The sequence below is a fragment of the Physeter macrocephalus genome, chromosome 11, assembly GCF_002837175.3.
Source record: "Physeter macrocephalus isolate SW-GA chromosome 11, ASM283717v5, whole genome shotgun sequence".
Lineage (NCBI taxonomy): Eukaryota > Metazoa > Chordata > Mammalia > Artiodactyla > Physeteridae > Physeter > Physeter macrocephalus.
This window is the reverse complement of record NC_041224.1, coordinates 114,714,342-114,737,399: the sequence shown is the minus strand read 5'-3', so window position 1 is coordinate 114,737,399 and position 23,058 is coordinate 114,714,342. Positions and strand designations below refer to the sequence as shown.

Genomic DNA, 23,058 nt, shown 5'->3' with positions numbered 1-23,058 from the left:
AACTGAAGACAAATTTAAAACATTATGCCTAACTAAGCTCTTAATTATTTCAGCCTAAGGGTTGACCAGGCAGTTTTAGTAATATTTAGCTTTGGTTTCTTCAGAGACTGAGGATATAACAAAAGTTTTACTTGCAGTTGAGAATTTTTTTAAAAACAGGCCATGGTGGTTACTTTATGTAAGTTTCATTAAGAGTTGTAGAGCATTTAGAAAGATAAAATTGTGATTTTGGCCTTTTTAGTATTTCAAAAGAATTTTCAAAGTGTTGTGTAGCATTTTCACTCATGGAGAACTAGGGCCGTTTGTTTGTTTTCCCTTGTTTAACTTGAGGACAAGAGAGCAGTAGGTCATAATCTCAAGTGGCATAGACTTTAAGATGTCATTGACATGATACGTCAGAGTCCATTATGATTTGACCTCTGAACCCTTGTGTGACTTTATGTTTTAGTGTGTGTAATGTCCTGTAAATTTTGCCTTTTGTTTGGATTTTTAGTTTATTTTTGTTTCTGTTAACATACTGTTCAAGATCATGCAAACCAAGATCATGCATTAAAATTAGTCTGTAAAATAGAATCACATGTTTTGTTTTGTTCTTTATTATAGCAGCCTCACGTCAAAGCGTTCGCAGAGTATCTCTGGAGGAAGTTCTGGAATTACTAGGAACAGGGTTTCTGCGTGGGAGTTCAGGATTTCTTCGAGCCAGTGGAGATATGCTGAAAGGAACCAGTTCAGTCAGTAGGGATGTCCGAGTTGGAGTTACTCAGGTTAGAATCACAAATCAGTATCTAAATGTAATTCTCACTGGCCTATAGTGAAAGTTTTAGTATCTGACTCCAGGTGAAAGTGATACTGTGCAAGGTCATCACTTATGCTCTCATGTTTATAAATAGATGGGGTGAGGCCAAGACGCTTTATAAAAAACTAGATTACAAGTAAGAACCTTATTTGTACAAAGCCAACTAAATAGGCTATTACCCACAATGTGTTTTCAGTTCGTAATGAAGGGAGACTATTGTTTATTTCCTTTGAAACATAAACAACGTTTTTTTGTTTGTTTCTAGGCCTTGGGCTTCCATGTGTCTTGTGGTTTAACATGTTTTCCATTGTGTTTATGTATGCTTATACAGTTCAGATTTAAGCTTTTAGGTACATAATATTTGGCATGGGCAATATTATATTTCTGTTTTATATAGTTTCTACTTCAAAATAAAGATTATAGCATGTAATCTACTTAAGTGCTTAAATTCTTGGTCCTAAACAAAACTTAAAAAGCTAAACCTTGGGAAGAGGGTCTTAGAATAAGGCAATATAGAGGTCTTTGCATTCTTTCCTTGAACTATCTTGTTTTCTAAATGCCATTATGGTTCAAAGCAAACATGTATTTTTTTAAATTCACATATATATCCTCATTATTTTATATTGTATGATATTAGATTTCATGAAAATATAAGACGTCCCAGTATAATTGTAAACTGTGTATTTTTAAAAAACAGATTACATAAGAAAACTGCTGTCTGTATCGCTGGAGCAAGCCAAATCATTAACATTCATGAAAATAAAGAGCAGTGATTCGTCACCATAAACTTCCTTTTCTGGTTTCTAGAACTGAATTCCCTTAGATTTATGGTATTAGACCATAGTTCATTCTTACACTGTGTTCATATGTTTGATTTGGGTTTTCTTGTTCAGAATGTTAAGGACCTTAGGGACTTCCCTGGTGGTCCAGTGGTTAAGTCTCCAGGCTTCCACTGTAGGGGGCATGGGTTCGATCCCTGTTTGGGGAGCTAAGATCCTGCATGCTGCTCAGTGTGTGGCCAAAAAATTGAAGAAAAAAAAAACAACACAGAATGTTAAAAGAGTTTGAATGCTTTGTTTGGAGAAGTCACAGGCACATTTAACTTATTAGCTAGCTATGCTGGCTATCCTGAAACTTTGTAGTCTGACCAAAATAAAACAGGCAGCATAAATGAAACCTCAGTTGAAAGACTGCGTACTTCAATTTTGGCTTAACAAACAAAAAAATAGTACCACATTTATATAGCTAAAGTGGCTATATAAATGAGGAAAGACTAAAAAGAAATGTTAATAAATTCTGCATATTTCGTGGAAGAGAAAACATTAATATAGAATTGAAATTATTTCATTTTGAAGATAAAACTCCTCTTTCTTTTTTAGGCTTACGTGGTGTTTGTTTCAACACTAGGAGGAGCATGGCTAGAGAAAAACTTTGCTGCCTTTCTTTCTCATACCCTAAGCCTGGTTTCACAGTCACACCCTAAGGCCACCCAAACTCAGATTGACGCTGTCTGCAGTCGCCGTTGTGTTTCATTTATCCTTCGAGCTACTGTTGGAGGTCTTCTTGGAGAAAAGGCTCAAATTGCTGCTGCCAAGGATATTTGCCAGGCTATCTGGAAGTTAAAGAAAGTTATGGGTATGGATCTTCTAAGATAATCTGTTTTAACAGTGCTAAAGGAGTTGTCCTTTTGGAAAAGCTGGACTGGTATATAATTATATTAATACCCAAAAAACACTTTTATAATACAGGTCAGTTGTTTCAGAGTAAAGCAGTCTATATGTAGATGAGACATAAATTATCTAACTTGATAAGAACTATTATATATATATGTACTGATCTTAAAGGCTGATGGATAGTAGTTCCTCAGAATTCATAATCTTCCTATAGAAGTTAAGATACATTGTCTTTGAAACAATTAGTTCATCTCAGTTCTTGTACTGTCCTAAGTCTACTCTGCTTATCTTGAGTATTGATAAAATTGGAGTTCTCCCTTTCAGTGCCATTTGCTAAAGGAGTAATAAGGCATCTCTGATCAGGTTGCTTGAAATAAATTGGTTATATTAGTTTAATTCTTTCCCTATAGATGCAAGTCCCCGTTTTAGTATTTTAGTTACTGCCTCAAGGGTTTCACATATATCAAGCGGAGGTATTAATTTTTACCTTCATATGTTTCTGCTCCTAATACCTACCCTCTGTAATAAATTTTAATAAAACAGTGATGCCTAGTTAATTCTTATACTTCTATCAGATTCTGTAACGAGTGACGGTAATCTGGAAACCCGGCTTGGCTCCGCCGATGTAGCAGCTAGCCAGCATATGTTGGTATGTGCTTTACAAGAACTTGGAAATCTCATACACAGTCTCGGCACCACAGCTGCACCTTTGCTACAGGATTCAAGTGCAGGTATCTGTTGTTTGTGACTGGTCTGAATACTTTGTTTTTACTTTTACTTTAGACAACTTTTCTCCAAGGAAGAAAAGCTCCTTCATATAGCTCATTTATTATAGATTCCACTGTAGATTTATTAGAGTTGTTTTATGAAATATATATAATCAAGATTTTTAAAGGTATGTTTTTATGTTTTCGTTTTTTTTCTTTTGCTTTTGTAACTAAAGATTGTTCTCTAGGTCTCTCTCTATCTCCAACCCCCTTTCTGGAGATATTTAAGATAACACAGAAAAATGGAGAAGTAAACCTGAACTCGTATCTCTCATCTGCAGTGAAAGTATTAGTTTCTGTATGGCACAAGTAATTTACTTCCTTAAAGGTCTTTTCAGGCATTCTCTTTTTGAAAATTATTTAATCACTTTGAGAGATAATTCACATACCATAAAGTTCACCCTTTTAAAGTATACAATTCAGTGGTTTTGGTATACTCACAGAGTTGTGCAAACTCTACCACTATCTAATTGCAGAATGTTTTTGTCACCCCAAGAAGTCCTACACCCATTAGCAGTCATTTCCCATTTCCCCTCCCCCCGGCCCTGATAACCACTAATCTATTTTCTGTCTCTGTGAACTTGCCTATTCTGGACAAGATTTAATATAAATGGAATCCATACAGCATGTGGCCTTTTGTGACTGGCTTATTTAATTACTTTTTAAAATCATCTTTAATGGCTTTTGTCCTTTGTGCTACACAATTCCTGCTGACTGAAGCTTACATTATATTTGGTTTGTAAGCTATTTATCCTAGGGCATATATTGTTTAAGTAGCAGTCGACATGAACTGTTAACATGTTTTGATGAAGGTATATGTTGAATTATAGCAAATGTAGACTTTTTTTTCCTTACTGGTAGTGGCACTTCACTGTCTGCATGGTGGCTTAGTAGCCCACTGGGAATCTAGTGAAGCCTTGATTTTCTTCAACATTTTGTTCTCAGGTTAAGAGAAATATGGTACATAGGGAGAATACTGATTATGTAGAGAAATGTGCCAGAAAGGATTTAAAAGAAAAGGAGGATGAAGCAAGATGTGACATTTCTTCTCAAGATGTTTTTGTTATTTATTGATAACTGTTTTTATATTGATAATTTTTAATTCCTAGTACCAAATTAATGATCTCAAGATAAAGTAAGCAGAACATTGGCTTATTTAGAAAATAAAAATTTCCTTTGGGGCTTCCCTGGTGGCGCGGTGGTCGGGAGTCTGCCTGCCGATGCAGGGGGCGCGGGTTCGTGCCCCGGTCCGGGGGGGTCCCGCGTGCCGTGGAGCGGCTGGGCCCGCGGGCCGTGGCCGCTGGGCCTGCGCGTCCGGAGCCTCTGCTCCGCAGCGGGAGAGGCCACGGCGGTGGGAGGCCCGTGTATCGCAAAAAAAAATTTCCTTTGTCTTCTGACTTAATTTAAGCCAATTTTCATGAGATATATTGGTAGAAGTAACTCTTGGGCACAAAAAAATTATAATTATGTATCACTTAATTCTTTAAATTCTGATTTGGCTTTTGATAAAGATAATATGTTTCATATCTATGTGGTTGCTTACTCTTTTGACTGATGACTGAGTTTTATCTGTGTAGCTGAGTCATCATTTGTTTATTCTGTCCTTCTAGGCGTCCTTGACAATGTCATTTCAGTTACTCTTCATCCTAGCATTTCTGTTCGACTAGCAGCTGCCTGGTGTCTACACTGCATTGCTGTGGCACTACCTTCCTACCTAACACCTCTCTTAGACCGTTGCCTTGAAAGGCTTACCGTGCTTAAGTCTTCACCTGAAGCAGTGACTGGCTTTAGTTCTGCAGTGGCAGCTCTGCTGGGAGCAGTGAAACATTGTCCTTTAGGAATTCCTCACGGAAAGGGCAAGGTAATGATTTCATTCTTCGCATATGATAGTGACATTTCAAGTTTTTCTTAAAAACATCATTGTCTTCTTTTGTATCACCCTGTAAAGAACTATGCAGGACAAGTTTCTGAGCTGTCAGCTATACTACTACTTAAGTGTTAAGTATCATCAACGTAATTACTGTGAAAAACGAAGGGATGGTTAAAAATTTCGTATCTACACTTAAAGAGGAGTTGCTTTCTCTGCTTTTTGTTGGAAATATCTCCAGTTAGTAACAGATTTTGTTCCTGAAAGCTTTTTTTCTTTCTTCCATATATTCAGCTCTGCCATAGACGTACATTTTTAAATTGCATTGTAAAGGACAAATAGAGCTTCAAAAGAAATCTTAAACTTCATTTAATAATTTTATAGTTAGTGGTATTCTTGGTGGTATGATTCTGGAATTAGTTTACATACCTAGTAAGATGAAGTAGATAATGAATGTTCTTAGGAACCAAGATTTTCCATATGAAAAAAAAAAAAGCTACTGTTGTAGAATCAAGAAAATTAAGTAAAAAAAAAAAGACAAGTAAAAGGCCCATATGTTAAATTTAAATTGAAAATATTAGTATGAACTTTTAATTTCCTTTCACTCTGTCCAGACATAAAAGCAATGGCAACCCAGTAGCAGGGAACACCCCTAGTGCCCAGGTTATGGCCCTAAATACCATTTCCAACCAAAAAGGAATTAGGGCCCCTTGGAGGAATGGCTGGTCCTAGATCTGGGGCAGGAAATGCACAGTATAAGCCTGGAATATCTTGTCATGCCAGAAAACAAGGAAGTCATCAGAGACTGTGTTCATTTTAAAAGGATGCAGGAGATAACTTTAGACTCTCCCCCGACCAAAGATGGGATAATGTGTGCATCCAAAAAAATAATAATAACAATGGATAGAAACATAGTAAATATATAAAACACCAGGAGCTCATAATGATGACAAATTGCTTTGCTACTGCAAAATAATGGCTTTTGAGTGTAGCACTTTCAGAAAGATAAACGATACAGAACCTAGAAAGTAAATAACCCAGTTTTAATGTACAAAGAATTGTAAAGAGAACTAAAGAAATTTTGTTAATCAAATGTAAAACACAAAATAGGCAAAGCGTGGTGTGGGAATTTTGTTTCTTTTTGAATACGAATTGTCAGTTGTCAGAGAATATTGTTTGACAGTGAAAAGCCCTCATAATCTGGGCCTCACACACATAAGAATTTTTTTAAAAAATCACCATTGTTCCTTTCTTTTTTCTTGTCCCTCCACATCATTATTAATGAATATTATGGTATATTCTCTGCAGTTTGGGCTTTGCAGACAAATACACCGTTACTTCAAAAATTCTTAAATTATCTTGAATATTGCCAGTGCCTTTGGAATAAGGTGATCGGCAACTTCGGGAGGTGATGTTATTCAATTAAATTTATTATTTAAGTTATATTCTAAACTAACACATCACATCTTGCTAATCAAAGAATTGCCATTGTGTGTATTAATTTAATGTCCTCAGATCTTATTAATTTAGGTAGACAGGCTTGGTTTGTTTTGTCCCCACCCTTTTTAAAAGGTGGGGGACAAGTAGAGGCTGCAAGTAGTCCTAAGTTAGTAGTAAGTTGGTTGGTTGTTTAAAAATGTGCTAGCCTTCCTCTTTAGAAAAGGTATGTGCCAACTTACAATATTTGCTGCTCTTCTAGAGGTGATTGGTTACAGAGATGTTTTCTTAGACATGTTAGATGCCTGTCGCCATTTGCATTCTATAAGCATGCATTATCCATAAAGGTGAAATATCTAGTTTTTCCTCTGTGTTGTTTTAGAACTGTCTGTTTCTTAGACTTTTAAAATATAACATTTTAATTAATCCCGCTTTACTGTGAAGCTACTTCATTGTGCGATTATTGAGTACTTTTAACTGTGGTTATATAGTATATTGCCTTGGGAAAGACTATTATCACCCACTCAGGTATCAAAGTAGTATGCAAAGTTTTAAAAGGAGAGAGTCCTGTAATGAAACTTCCTCTGGTAATTACAGATCTATGGAGATGGTGGCTTAAAATTAAAAGTAAGTTCAAATTTTATACAGCGAAACTTGAACGGTTGTATAATGTTGTCACATATACTCCACAAAGAATTATAGGGTTGCTGTGTACAACCTAATATACCTATTGTATACCTATTATACAACCTATAATTTATCCTTGAAAAGTTACTTTTTTTAGTTTCACGTACGACATTGTCCTATGGTATAGTCTACATGAATGACAGTCTTTTATCATGGACATTTATTATGTGTAAGAGTTAATTTTTCAAGAGATTGTTATACTTAGTTGCTGTCATTTGTCCAGTAACCTATAAACTGATATACTTTTTTTTTTTACCTTGTTCTTCTATACGTCAATAGATTATTATGACATTAGCAGAGGATTTGCTATGTTCTGCTGCTCAAAACAGTCGCCTTTCAGCTCAGCGCACACAAGCTGGATGGTTGTTGATTGCTGCCCTGATGACCCTAGGTAAGTCTTGTGGAGGGTTTACATAACTACAGACTGCTTGGTGTTTTCTGAGCATAAATATTCTAATGTATGATTTGACAAGACTAACTTAAAATATACCAGAATTTAAATATCCACATAAACGTTTTTCTCCTAGCAGTCACCTTAGGAAGCCATATACTTATTTACTCCAATCCTCAGAATGTTTTCAGATGTCCTTTTTTGAAATTCTCTTCAAGACCAATTTATGAGCCTTAAGTAGGATAAGCCAATTTGATCAACTTTCACACTTAACTCTGAATGAGTCTGGCTTTTCCCAAAATCATTCCCATCTATCTTCAGAAAAAAAATTTTCTACAATATAAGGATAGGCAAGAGAACATACGATAGCCCATGAATCCACTTCTGTAATTGTTCTGAGAATTGGTGACACTAATAACGTAGTTACATTGACGGGGATAAGGCACGTTTAAATTATATTTATTAAAAATCAGTAATTATTTTATGATCATGACTATTATATTTACATCCTGTAACTTTAAAACTCTATTACTTTATTAAAGCTATACTTTAAGTCTCTTTGTATAGTTGTGTGGTTTATTGCTAGGATATAAAACTAGATGAATTTAACCAATAAATCATTTTGACACCTCTGAAGTAATTTGATCTAAAAGGAGCTTAATTAAAATAAACAATCATAAATGAAGAGCCACTTTAAGTAATGTTTTTGAGATGATTAAAGAGATTTATTGGACTAGATCTGAGTTCAACCTATAGGCAAAAGCTGGCTTGCCACCTGTTTTATACAGCCTGTGAGCTAAGAATGGTTTTTATGTTTTTAATGGTTTAAAAACAAAAAGGATATTTTGTGATACATGAGAAATATATGAAAGTCAGTTTTCAGTGTGCATAAATAAACTTCTTATTAGAGTACAACTATAATCATTTGTTTACATATTGTCTATAGCCTTTAGGCACTGCAGTGGCAGAATTAAGTAATTGCAATAGAGACAGTATGGCTTTCAAAGCCAAAAATGTTTACTGCATGGGGCTTAATAGAAAATGTTTGTTGGCCCCGGGCATAGATCATGATTTCACAATGTGATGGGAATAATGTGGTCAAGATTTTATTTGCTTTTAGCTAGGTGTTTCATGCCTGCTGTATTGATATTCTTGGTTAATTAAAGGGGAAGATAAACTACTTAATAAATGGCAATATTTTAATGAACAAAAGCTTTCAAAACAGGGTAATCCCATTGGAAGAAGACTACAAGAGATCCTGTCTCCTTTATAAAAGAGATTAGTACATCATGTTTTAATGCACATTCATATTCAACATACCAAAAAGGAATAAAAATTAAGTTGATGTTTTATTTAATTGCTGTTTTCTTGGGCTTTTTTTTCCTTAATGCATGATTCTTTCACTTTATTATCAATTTTTAGAATGTGTTACTGGTTGCTAGTATTTTTCAAAGAGTATCAGTGAGGTTTTGCTTTTAGATATCTTTATAAACTCAGATTCTTGTATGTTTATATGTTTCAATTGAATGCAGTCATTATTTTTTTTTTGACATCTTTATTGGAGTATAATTGCTTTACAATGTTATGTTAGTTTCTGCTGTATAACAAAGTGAATCAGCTATACATATACATATATCCGCATATCCCCTCCCTCTTGCGTCTCCCTCCCACCCCTCTAGGTGGTCACAGAGCATAGAGCTGATCTCCCTGTGCTATCTGGCTGCTTCCCACTAGCTATCTATTTTACATTTAGTAGTGTGTATATGTCAGTGCTACTCTCTCACTTCGTCCCAGCTTACCCTTCCCCCTCCCCGTGTCCTCAAGTCCATTCTCTGTGTCTGCATCTTTATTCCTGTCCTGCCCCTGTGTTAGCATACTTTCTCTTTCTGACTTACTTCACTCTGTATAACAGACTCTAGGTCAATCCATCTCACTACGAATAACTCAATTTTGTTTCTTTCTATGGCTGAGTAATATTCCATTGTGTATATGTGCCACATCTTCTTTATCCATTCATCTGTCAATGGACACTTAGGTTGTTTCCATGTCCTGGCTATTCTATGAACACTGGGCTGCATGTCTTTTTGAATTATGGTTTTCTCAGGGTATATGCCCAGTAGTAGGATTGCTGGGTCGTATAGTAGTTCTATGTTTAGTTTTTTGAGGACCCTCCATACTGTTCTCCATAGTGACTGTATCAATTTACATTCCCACCAACAACATTGCAGTCATTATTCTTTGATCTTCAAATTGTTTCATCTTTAGTCATTGGGAGCCCCTAGTAGTTGGTTCATATGAACCTAGTGTTCTTTGATAACGTCTTTATTTGGGGCATGACAAGATGTCCCAGCTTTTACATCATAATTTCTGCCTTAGAATGAGGGGCAGTTAGATGCAAAATTCTAAAAATGACTTACTTCCAAGGAGTGGGGTGTTAGGGGGAGGGGATCAGAGAGGACCCAGGTCAGAAGGCACCTAGGAGATTGGCATAGTTGTATATATTTAACTGTGATTAACGTTATGTATATGTATTTTTAAAAAAATAATAATTTCTGCCTCAGCTTGCAACCAGTCAGTTCTCCAAGAAGCTCTGATTATATTTTGTGGGAAATGGGATTTAGATGATGGTCTGAGTGCTTTATTAATTTTTGCCTGGCAGTTTTAACACCTGTTTTGCATTTTCAGCATTTCCTTCACCATTTACAATTTTCATTATTATTTTTAACAAGTTCACTGTTCTGAACTAATGTAAACTCATATAGACCACATTTAAGTCCATTCCTCAAATGTGAGCTCCAACATTTTTAACCCCTTTTTGCTATACTTCCCAATTTATCTGATGCCACATACAACACCTTTGATTCACTTGCAGGTATCTACAATGTGTGTTTGGTTTTTGTTAGATCCAAAATTATTCTTGGCGTGAATGAACTTACTCTTGTTTACTTTTTTAACTTTGTAATTACTACAAACATTTTTAGTAACTTAGTTTACATATGTTTCTGAAATAGATTATCTTGTTACCCCTCTGGGAAGTGATGCTACACTGTTCACTCCTGAGTTAGAGAGGTATCTTAAGGGTACAATGGCAAATATTTATGGAACTTTTGTCAACTGTGGGTATTCCCAGTGACTTCATCCTTACTTTGTTTTTTAGTATCTGACTAAATTTTTGCATTCAGAATTTTCTCTATTTCCACAGCCCATTATATGAGTATACCTGTGTGTGCATGTGAAACCTCTTACAGTCACTTATTCTTAATTGCCTTACTCCAATTTCCTTATTTTATCCCAATTCTAGGATGTTTTTAGTACTACTTCATCAAAGAAAGTAGTGAGCAAGGAGTGAATTAGGTTTATTTTGCTGTAGGGATTAGTCTAGGGCCTCTTCCTAAAAAGCAAGTCAGGAGAAAAATGAAGAAATTATTTTGTTAATGTACTAAATTGCATGCTTAAAAAAAATAATGATTGGCTTGCTGTTGCCCTTTCATTTTGCCATTATGCTCTCACCTCTTCATATGCAAATAAGACAAGTTTTAAATGATAACTGCATAATGTCAGATATATAAATGCTTATCATGGGTGGAGCACTGTTCTATATAAACTCATATAAGCCTCAGAAACTGTCACATGAGGTAAATACTGTTGTTATCCCCATTTATAGGTAGGAAATTGAGGCACAAAAAGATTAAGTGACTTATCCAAGTTTAAACAGCTAGTAAGTGGATGGAGCCAGGATGTTAACCTAGATGGTCTCCTTCAGAGCCCAGTACAGTTCTATGCTGTGCTGCCACACTGCAGAAGAAAAGCATGCAGTTAGCAGAACATGGGAATAAGAAGTAGGGAGTACTTACAGGAGAATTTTAAGATAACCCCAGAATTTTAAAGAATATTACTTGGGGAGAGAAGCTGTGTGTTTGGGTTTTTATATGTCGTAGTTCTGTTTTCTTAACTGATAATGCTGCATGCTATCAAATACTTACAGTTAGCTCTCTGTATCCGTGGGTTCCAAATCCATGGATATAGAGGACAGATTGTACTATGCCACTTTATATAAGGGACTTAAGTATCCTTGAATTTGGTATCTGGCCAGGGCGGGGGGGAGCGGTCCTAGAACCAATCCCCCACAGGTACCAAAGGACAACTATAAAAAGCTATCATTGTACAGTACATTGCCTTTCATTACTGGGTTTGTGTATTCAATTCTTAAATGTTGCTTTGAAATATTTAAAAAAAAAGTTCCATTTAGATGTATCACATCTGATTTTTGGCCTGGAACAAAGTTGGTATCAAAAGTTAGAATTTTTGATAGCAGCGTTGTTCCAGGCCAAAAATCAGATGTAATATGTCTAAGTGGAACTTTCTCACATGCCGCAGAGCAACTAAGCCCGTGTGCCACGACTACTGAGCCTGTACTCTAGAGCCTGTGAGCCGCAACTACTGAGCCCGTGGGCCACAACTACTGAAGCCTGCGGGCCACAACTACTGAAGCCCACGTGCCTAGAGCCCATGCTCCGCAACAAGAGAAGCCACTGCAATGAGAAGCCCACGCGCTGCAACGAAGAGTAGCCCCCGCTCGCCGCTACTCGAGAAAGCCCATGCACAGCAACGAAGACCCAGCACAGCCAAAAATTAAAAAAAATTAAAAAAAAGAATTACTTTCAGGATACAATGTTATTTGTTACGAACAATAGTACCTTGCATTTACGTAGTACATTAGTTTTTCAGGCTACTTTAAAGTACACTCTGTTGTTTGGATCTGGACAAACCTTTGGAGATAAGCAGTGCAGGTAGTTCTGGCTTCATTTTACGGTTAAAAGAAATTGAGGCGCAAAGAGGTCACAGCAGTAGTAGGAGAGAGGACACCAGAGCCCAGACTTTACTGTTAGTTCCTTGTTTTTCCTCTCTGTACTCTAGTGCCTTCAGATAGTCATTGATCAGTAGTACATTCATTGGAACCAGAGGGACAAAGTAATCCAGCAGTAGTAGATTAAAATATGTTTACTTTAAGAGGGAAGGGTTTTAAAGAGTAACCACTTTGGGTTCTTTTACAAGTGACAAGTTGAATAAATTACAGGTCCTGCGTTTGTCAATCATCACCTTGCTCGAGTTCTGCTGTTGTGGAAGTGTGTCTTTCCAGTGTCTCCGAAAGATCTAGAAACAGAAAAGAGCCGAGGAGATTCATTTACATGGCAGGTAACCTTGGAAGGACGAGCTGGTGCTCTCTGTGGTAGGTTGAGTTTAGTCTTTTCTTTCCTTTTCCTCTGGCTTTTTCCATCCTTTAACTTTACATATACTTGTATGTTTTATTTAAGTTTGGGGGAAAAATCTGCATCTGGGGATTATTTTTATTGAACATAATTGATTAGTTGGTGATTATAACAGAAGTATGATGTAATAAACCAAATATACATGTCCTTATCCTTAGGATGCATGTTTTATTATAATGCGATCAGTTGAGGAATGTTAAGATTGCTTTGGGTTAAGTAGGCATTCATTCCTCTAGCGTTGAATTTAATTAGCATTGACTAAGTATGGTTTCCATTTAGTTTTTTATATGTGAAAGTTACACCCTTCTACAACACATAGACCATTAAAAAATAGCATCCACCATGAAAATTTGAGCTTAAGGAGCTGTGGATTCCCTGAAAAGACATGGAAGCACTGATTTTTTTTTGAAGCACGTTTTCTTAAAAACCACCTTTTTTAGGAGTAAAAGTGCCATGAATAAACAAAACCAAAATCAGTGCTTCCTTGAAACTGAATCTAACTTTTAAATATTCGCTTTATTCTACATATGAAATAACTCCTTATAAAAACTTGTGTGTTTCAGGTAACATCTATAAAACCTAACATGCTGACTTAAAAGTCAGTCTGGGGCTTCCCTGGTGGCGCAGTGGTTGCGCGTCCGCCTGCCGATGCAGGCGAACCGGGTTCGCGCCCGGGTCTGGGAGGATCCCGCGTGCCGCGGAGCGGCTGGGCCCGTGAGCCGTGGCCGCTGGGCCTGCGCGTCCGGAGCCTGTGCTCCGCAACGGGAGAGGCCGCAGCAGAGGGAGGCCCGCATACCACAAAAAACAAAACAAAAAACAAAAAACAAACAAACAAAAAAGTCAGTCTGGTTCCTTAGAACTGGTGTAGAACTGGCAAACTTGAGGGTCTAAGCTTCTACTTCTGAGCTCAAGGGCTGAGTAAAATCCCAGGAAAGCAACATTTTGTTAATTTGGTTGTTGGTCTCTTTTAGTAATTCTAGGAAGTTTGGGGGTTTTTTTTGTTGTTGTTTTGTTTTGTTTTGTTTTTAGTTTGATTGGAGGTAGAAGACACTAGTTTCCTTTTATTTTACTAGAGTTTCAAGAATGTTTTTGGTTTTAGCACATTTCTTTATTCCTCTAACAAAAATACAAATGCTTTACCATAATTGAATGCTTTCTTCATGGTTCATTACACTCTGCTAAGTAAAAGTCTGTTCTATTTTTCAGCTGTCAAGAGCTTTGTTTCCCACTGTGGTGATCTCCTTACTGAGGAAGTAATTCAGCATCTTCTTCCACCACTTCCTTGTGCTGTGGATTTGCTGACTTTGTAAGGATCCGTCCGCTATTTAGACTTGATAAAAATTTTTAATAGCAATCACTTACCCTCTAGTTATGTAGTATCTTATTAAGTACCTTAATAATGCCAAGTTTCTGTAGTTGGTGAATGATTTTCCATTTGCAAAGGAAGGCAAACATTTAGTTATATGATTTTTTTTTTTTTTTTTAGGCTAGGATCTTGAAAGAAAAGTACATATTAAAAGGGAAGGAAAGTTATTTGGTGGATAATGTATCTTCCATACAGTCAGATTTAACCAAGAAATTAAATATTAAGCCTGTTAACCTTTTCAGGTATGCGTTTTATTGGTTTGTTAGTGCTATTCTGTGTTCTTAAGAACCAGATACTTGTTAACAGTTTCAGGTTTTTGTTGTTTATATTTTCATACATTTGACTTACATTTTTAAAAAAATCCAATTTATGTCCTGGTCACTTATAATTTCCCAGTTAATAAAATGTACAGTTTAGAGAAAGTCTTTCCAAAAAGTATTTAATAATATGACATTTTATGTATACAGAAAAATACAGTTAAGATTATGGCTTATGAAGTGTCATAATAAAGTGAAAACCTGTGAATTCAGCACAACTAGCACAGAGGTTAATGAAGGTTTGCTGTAAAGGGCCAGAGAGTAAATATTTTAGGCTTTTTGGCCCAGACAGTCTCTTTTGTACCTACTTAATTCTCTTGTAGCTTAAAAGCAATCATAGCTAATCTGTAAATGAATGAATGTGTTCCAGTAAAACTTTATTTACAAAAACAGGCAATGGGCCGGATTTAGCTATCCCTGGACAAGAACACTGATACTATTGAAGTTATATCTGTGCTCCTCTCTAATACCATTCTTTCTGCCTTAGTTTAGAGGTAATCACTATCCTGAATTTTAAAGTTGTCATTCTCTTGCATTTTTAAAAAGTGTGTCACATATACATGTTTCCCTAAACAGTACCTTCTTTAGTTTTGCTTGGTTTTGATCAGGCAAATGGTATCATACTGTTTCTGAGACTTGCTTGTTTTACTCAACATGATATTTCTAAACTTCCTCTATGTGTCAGCTTGTTCATTCTTTCTGGTTGCTGTATAATATTTAATTGTGTGAATGTACAGCAATTTACCCTCCTGTCAATGAAATATCCAAATTATTTTCCAAAATTTTTGCATATATATATCAATAGTATATGGGAGTACCCTTCAGTCCACTTCTTCACCAACACTTACTCAGACATCAACTCTGGTTAATGCAGTAGGTGTAAATTGGTATCTTGTTATGATCTTACCTTATATATCTGGTTCCTGATGCTTTAAGTGCCATTCTATATGTTTATTGTTCCTCACTATTTCCCCTTCTGTGAAATCCTAATTCATGCATATCTTTACCTATTTTTAGGTAACATTGTGTTTTGATTAATAGACATGCTTTTTTTTGGGGGGGGGGTGGCTGTGCCACACGGCTTGCAGGATCTTAGTTCCCCAACCAGGGACTGAACCCAGGCCCCACAGACATTCTTAATTTAAATGTCACATTTATCAGTCTTTTACTTCTTGGTTAGTACTTTCTGTCTTTTGATTTAAAAAATCTGTCTTCAGGGTTATAAAGATACTTTCTTTTATTTCTCTCTAAAATGTTTAAGGTTTTTGTCCTTCACATTTAAGTCCTTAATCTGTCTGGAATTTATTTTTATGTTTGTAGTGAGGTAGGGGTTCCAATATCATTTTCTTTTTTAATATGGATAACAGATTGTCCCATACTTTACTAAAGAAATCCAAGCTTCCTCTCTCTGGTGACTGCCATTCACCTTTGTTGTGTAGTATATTGCCATATAGACATGGTCTGTTTCTGTGCTCTCTATTGTATTCCGTTTGTGTGTTTGCCCATTTCTGTGCCCATACCACATTGTCTTTATAATAAATTTTAGTGTCTGTTAGAGTAAAGTTTTTGGCCTTATTCATCTTTAGGCATAATTTGGCCCTTTTTGGCAGTTGATTGTCTCTTGTTGAAATTTTAATTAGAGTTAAATTGAATCTATAGATAAACTTGAAGATAATTGGTATTTCTAGAATACCCATAAACATGATACCTTTCCTGTTGTTGAGGTTGTTTACAAAGTATAAAATTTTTTCTATGTAAAAGTCTTATATGTCTTAAAAAAAATCTATTCCTAGCTAGATACTTCATATTTTTCTTTGCAGTTATTAAATAAGTATGTGGGAGTGTGTGTGTATGTGTGTGTGTGTGTGTGTGTGTGTGTGTCTGTCTGTATAATCTCTTTATTGCTATTGTATTAAAAAATGTATTTGATCTTATATCGAGCCACCTTGCTAAATTTTCCTATATCAAGCATTTGTTTGTAGATTCTTTAGGATTTCTCCCTTTATGTTATTTACTCATATATTCATTTGTGTTCTCTCTCTCCCCTTAACATGCTAACTAAATGACTACCACTTAAAACTGAAGAGAAGTGGCTTGTTAAAGTGAATGTTTCTCATGTTTCACGAATAAGAATGATGCTTGATACAGGCTTTTTAGTAGATGCTCTTTATCAGATTAAGAAAGTATCCTCTTCATAGTTATCCACATTTTGTTTTGGTTTGGTTTTTTGTTTGTTTGGTTTTTTATCGTGAATGAGTTTTGATGTTTTATAAAGTGGTTTAATCTGAAAACTTTAATGTAAAAAATTTTATTGATTCATTTTTTACTTGGTTGCATTCTTGGGATAAACTGAGCTTGGAAATAATTATCTTTTTTTGTAAACTTCTGGATTTGGTTTGCTTATGTTTGGATTTCTCCACATATATTCATCAGTGAGACTGCCCTATAATTTTCTTTCTTGGATGCCCTCCTCAGGTTTTCATCAGTTATACTAGCCTCATGGAATGAGGTAGGTGAATGTTTCATCAAGTTCTGTGGAGGAGCTTTTAGGAGATTGGAATAATGTGTCACATGAAACCACCTGTCTGTAAAACAGTCTGGACCGGCTGTTTTCTTTGTGGGAAAATTTTTTTTAACTACGTATTTCATTTCCTTAATTGCTTTAACTATTTGAGGTCTGGTTTGGGGGTTTGTTTTGCTTGTTTGTTAGATGTTTTCCAGGAATTTTGCCATTGCATCTTCATGTTCACATTTTTTGGCATGAAATTTTTCTTAATGTTCTCTTATTGTCTTAATTTCTGCTATATCTATAATGTCCCTTCATCCATTCCTGATTAGTTTTCAATATGCCTTCTCTTATGTTTTTCCTGATCCATCTCATGAGAGGTTTAACTGTTTGATTAACCTGTGCAAAGAATAACTTTGCTTATGTTGAACTTGTTTTTTTTTTTTAATTTAATTTTTTTTTATACAGCAGGTTTTATTAGTCATCCATTTTATATATATTACTGTATATATGTCAATCCCAATCTCCCAATTCATCCCACCAACACCCCCCACCCCGGGCTTTCCCCCTTTTATCAATACATTTGTTCTCTACATCTGTGTCTTTATTTCTGCCTTGCAAACCGGTTCATCCGTACCATTTTTCTAGATTCTGCATACATGCGTTAGTGTATGATATTTGTTTTTCTCTTTCTGACTTACTTCACTCTGCATGAAAGTCTCTAGGTCCATCCACGTCTCTATAAATGACCCAATTTCATTCCTTTTTATGGCTAATATTCCATTGTATATATATATATATATATATATATATATATATATATATACCACATCTTCTTTATCCATTCATCTGTCAACGGGCATTTAGGTTGCTCCATCACCTGGCTGTTGTAAATAGTGCTGCAATGAACACTGGGCTGCATGTGTCTTTTGAATTATGGTTTTCTCTGGGTATATGCCCTGTAGTAGGATTGCTGGGTCATATGGTAATTCTGTTTTTAGTTTTTTAAGGAACCTCCATACTGTTCTCCATAGTGGCTATATCAATTTGCATTCCCACCAATGGTACAAAAGGGTTCCCTTTTCTCCACAGTCTCCAGCATTTATTGTTTGTAGGTTTTTTGATGATCGCCATTCTGACTGGTGTGAGGTGATAGCTCATTGTAGTTTTGATTTGCATTTCTCTAATAATTAGTGATGTGCCTCTTGGCCATCTGTATGTTTTCTTTGGAGAAATGTCCACTTCGGTTTTCTGCCCATTTTTTGATTGGGTTGTTTGTTTTTTTCATATTGAGCTGCATGAGCTTTTATATATTTTGGAGGTTAATCCGTTGTCCGTTGTTTCGTTTGCAAATATTTTCTCCCATTCTGAGGGCTGTATTTTTGTCTTGTTTATAGTTTCCTTTGCTATAAGTGCAAAAGCTTTTAAATTTCTTTAGGTCCCATTTGTTTATTTTTGGTTTTATTTCCATTACTCTAGATGGTGGGTCAAAAAAGATCTTGCTGTGATTTATGTCAAAGAGTATTCTTCCTTTGTTTTCCTCTTAGAGTTTTATAGTGTCTGGTCTCACATTTAGGTCTTCAATCCATTTTAAGTTTATTTTTGTGTATGGTCTTCGGGGGTGTTCTAATTTCATTCTTTTACATGTAGCTGTCCAGTTTTCCCAGCACCACTTATTGAAGAGTCTGTCTTTTCTCCATTGTATATCCTTGCCTCCTTTGTCATAGATTAGTTGACCATAGGTACGTGGGTTTATCTCTGGGCTTTCTATCCTGTTCCGATGATCTATATTTCTGTTTTTGTGCCAGTACCGTATTGTCTTGATTTCTGTAGCTTTGTAATATAGTCTGAAGTCAGTGAGTCTGATTCCTCCAGCTCTGTTTTTTCCCTCAAATTTGCTTTGGCTATTTGGGATCTTTTGTGTCTCCATACAGATTTTAAGATTTTATGTACTAGTTCTGTAAAAAATGCGATTGGTAGTATGATAAGGATTGCATTGAATCTGTAGATTGCTTTGGGTAGTATAGTCATTTTCACAATATTGATTCTTCCAATCCACAAACATGGTATATCTCTCCATCTGTTTCTATCATCTTCGATTTCTTTCATCAGTGTCTTACAGTTTTCCGCATACAGGTCTTTTGCCTCTTTAGGTAGGTTTATTCCTAGGTATTTTATTCTTTTTGTTGCAGTGGTAAATGGGAGTGTTTCCTTGATTTCTCTTTCTGATTTTTTGTTATTAGTGTATAGGAATGCAAGAGATTTCTGTGCATCAGTTTTGCATCCTGCTGTGTTACCAAATTAATTGACTAGCTCTAGTAGTTTTCTGGTGGCATCTTTAGGATTTTCTATGTATATCATGTCATCTGCTAACACTGACAGTTTTACTTCTTCTTTTCCAGTTTGGATTCCTTTTATTTCTTTTCTTCTCTGATTGGCGTGGCTAAAACTTCAAGGCTATTTTGAATAATAGTGGTGAGAGTGAACATCTTTGTCTTGTTCCTGATCTTGGAGGAAATGCTTTCATTTTTTCACCATTGAGAACAATGTTTGCTTTGGGTTTGTTATATAAGGCCTTTATTGTGTTGAGGTAGGTTCCCTCTGCCCACTTTCTGGAGAGTTTTTTATCATAAATGTGTGTTGAATTTTGTCAGAAGCTTTTTCTGCATCTATTGAGATGATCATATGGTTTTTATTCTTCAATTTGTTAATATGGTGTATCACATTGATTGATTTCCATATATTGAAGAATCCTTGCATCCCGGGATAAATTCCTCTTGATCATGGTGTATGATCCTTTTAATGTGTTGTTGGATTCTGCTTGCTAGTATTTTGTTGAGGATTTTTGCATCTATATTCATCAGTGATATTGGTCGGTAATTTTCTTTTTTTTTAGTATCTCTGTCTGGTTTTGGTATCAGGGTGATGGTGGCCTCGTAGAATGACTTTAGGAGTGTTCCCTCCTCTACAATTTTTTGGAAGAGCTTGAGAAGGATGGGTGTGAGATTTTCTCCAAATGTTTGATAGAATTCACCTGTGAAGCCATTTGGTCATGGACTTTTGTTTGTTGGATGATTTTTAATCACAGTTTCAACTTCATTGCTTGTGATTGGTCTGTTCATATTTTCTATTTCTTCCTGGTTCAGTCTTGGCAGGTTATACCTTTCTGTGAATTTATCCATTTCTTCCTGGTGTCCATTTTATTGGCATACAGTTGCTTGTAGTAGTCTCTTAGGATGCTTTGTATTTCTGCAGTGTCCATTGTAATTTCTCCTTTTTCATTTCTAATTCTGTTGATTTGAGTTTTCTTTTTCTTGGTGAGTCTGGCTAAGGGTTTATCAATTTTGTTTATCTTCTCAGAAAACCAACTTTTAGTTTTATTGATCTTTGCTATTGTTTTTTTTGTTTCTATTTCATTTATTTCTGCTCTGATCTTTATGATTTCTTTCCTTCTACTAACTTTGGGTTTTGTTTGTTCTTGTTTCTCTAGTTCCTTTAGGTGTTAAGGTTAGATTGTTTATTTGAGATTTTTCTTGTTGTTTGAGGTAGGATTATACTGCTATAAACTTCCCTCTTAGAACTGCTTTTGCTGCATCCCATAAGTTTTGGATCATGTTTTTGTTGTCTTTTGTCTCTAGGTATTTTTTGATTTCCTCTTTGATTTCTTCAGTGATCTCTTGGTTATTTAGTAACGTATTGTTTAGCCTTCATGTGTTTGTGTTTTATATGGTTTTTTTCCCTTTAATTTATTTCTAATCTCATAGCATTGTGGTTGGAAAGGATGCTTGATATGATTTCAATTTTCTTATATTTACTGAGGCTTTATTTGTGACCCAACATGTGATCTATCCTGAAGAATGTTCCATGTGCCCTTGAGAAGAAAGTGTAATCTGCTATTTTCAGATGGAATGTCCTATAAATGTTAGTTAAATCTATCTGGTGTGTTGTGTCATTTAAAGTTTGTGTTTCTTATTAATTTTATGTGTGGATGATCTGTCTATTGGTGTGAGGTGTTAACATCCCCCACTATTACTGTGTTACTGTTGATTTCCTGTTTTATAGCTGTTATCATTTGCCTTATGTAGTGATGTGCTCCTATGTTGGGTGCATATTTATTTACTTATTTTTAATTAATTTATTTTATTTTTGGCTGCATTGGGTCTTCATAGCTGCGCGCAGGCTTTCTCTAGTTGCAGTGAGCAGGGGCTACTCTTCATTGTGGTGTGCAGACTTCTCATTACAGTGGCTTCTCTTGTTGCGGAGCATGGTCTCTAAGCATGTGGGCTTCAGTAGTTGTGGCTCACAGTCTCTTGAGTGCAGGCTCAGTAGTTGTGGCACACTGGCTTAGTTGCTCCGTCGCATGTGGGATCTTCCCAGACCAGGGCTCAAACCCATGTCCCCTGCATTGGCAGGAAGATTCTTAACCACTGCACCACCAGGGAAAGCCCTGGGTGCATATATATTTATAATTGTTATGTCTTCTTCTTAAGTTGATCGCTTGATCATTATGTAGTGTCCTTTGTCTCTTGTAACATTATTTTAAAGTCTATTTTATCTGATATGAATATTGCTACTCCAGCTTTCTTTTAATTTACATTTGCATGGAATGTCTTTTTCAATCCTCTCACTTTCAGTCTGTATGTGTCCCTAGGTCTGAAGTGGGTCTCTTGTATACAGCATATATATGGCACTTGTTTTTGTATCCATTCAGCAAGCCTATGTCTTTTGGTTGGGGCATTTAATCCATTCATATTTAAGGTAATTATTGATATGTATGTTCCTATTACCATTTTCTTAATTGTTTTCGGTTTGTTTTTGTAGGTCCTTTTCTTCTCTTGTGTTTCCCACTTAGAGAAGTTCCTTTAGCATTTGTTGAAGAGCTGGGTTGTTGGTGCTGAATTCTGTTAGCTTTTGCTTGTCTGTAAAGCTTTTGATTTCTCCGTTTAGTCTGAATGAGATCCTTGCTGGGTAGAGTAACCTTGCTTGTAGGTTCTTCCCTTTCATCGCTTTCAATATATCATGCCACTCCCTTCTGGCTTGTTGAGTTTCTGCTGACACATCAGCTGTTAACCTTATGGGAGTTCCCTTGTATGTTATTTGTCATTTTTCCCTTGTTGCTTTCAGTAATTTTTCTTTGTCTTTACTTTTTGTCAATTTCATTACTATGTGTTTCGGCATGTTTCTCTTTGGGTTTATCCTGTATGGGACTCTCTGTGCTTCCTGGCCTTGGGTGGCTATTTCCTTTCCCATGTTGGGGAAGTTTAATCTCTTCAAATATTTTCTTGGGCCCTTTCTCTCTGTCTTCTTCTTCTGGGACCCCTATAATGTGAATGTTGGTGTTTTTAATGTTGTCCCAGAGGTCTCTTAGCCTGTTTTCATTTCTTGTCATTCTTTTTTCTTTATTCTGTTCCATGGCAGTGAATTTCCACCATTCTATCTTCCAGGTCACTTATCCTTTCTTCTGCCTCAGTTATTGTGCTATTGATTTCTTCTCGTGTTTTTTCATTTCATTTATTGTATTGTTTATCTCTGTTTGTTTGTTCTTTAATTCTTCTAGGTGTTTGTTCTTTAATTCTTCTAGGTCGTTGTTAAACATTTCTTGCATCTTCTTGATCTTTGCCTCCATTGGTATTTGTTAAACATTTCTTGCATCTTCTCCATTCCTTTTCCGAGGTCCTGGATCAACTTCACTACCATTATTCTGAATTCTTTTTCTGGAAGGTTTCCTATCTCCACTTCACTTAGCTGTTTTAGTTGTTTTTCTGGGGTTTTATCTTGTTCCTTCATCTGGTACACAGCCCTCTGCCTTTTCACCTTGTCTGTCTTTCTGTGAATGTGGTTTTCGTTCCACAGGCTGCAGGATTGTAGTTCTTCTTCCTTCTGCTTTCTGCCCTCTGGAGGATGAGGCTACCTAAGAGGCTTGTGCAAGCTTCCTGATGGGAGGGACTGGTGGTGGGTAGAGCTCAGTAAAACTTTAATCT

General features: G+C 35.9%; 1 protein-coding gene across 4 annotated transcripts in view; it reads left to right on the top strand.

The window, feature by feature from the left end:
- HEATR5A (HEAT repeat containing 5A) overlaps nt 1-23,058 on the top strand; it is a 115,151-nt gene that overhangs the window by 34,848 nt on the left and 57,245 nt on the right. For all 4 annotated transcript variants that reach the window (XM_028495673.2, XM_028495674.2, XM_028495672.2 and 1 more), the window contains exons 7-13: nt 604-764; nt 2,176-2,431; nt 3,045-3,200; nt 4,847-5,097; nt 7,507-7,618; nt 12,696-12,848; nt 14,095-14,194. In XM_028495673.2, the coding sequence (XP_028351474.1) occupies nt 604-764; nt 2,176-2,431; nt 3,045-3,200; nt 4,847-5,097; nt 7,507-7,618; nt 12,696-12,848; nt 14,095-14,194 (1,189 nt within the window). The remainder of the gene's footprint in view (nt 1-603; nt 765-2,175; nt 2,432-3,044; nt 3,201-4,846; nt 5,098-7,506; nt 7,619-12,695; nt 12,849-14,094; nt 14,195-23,058) is intronic.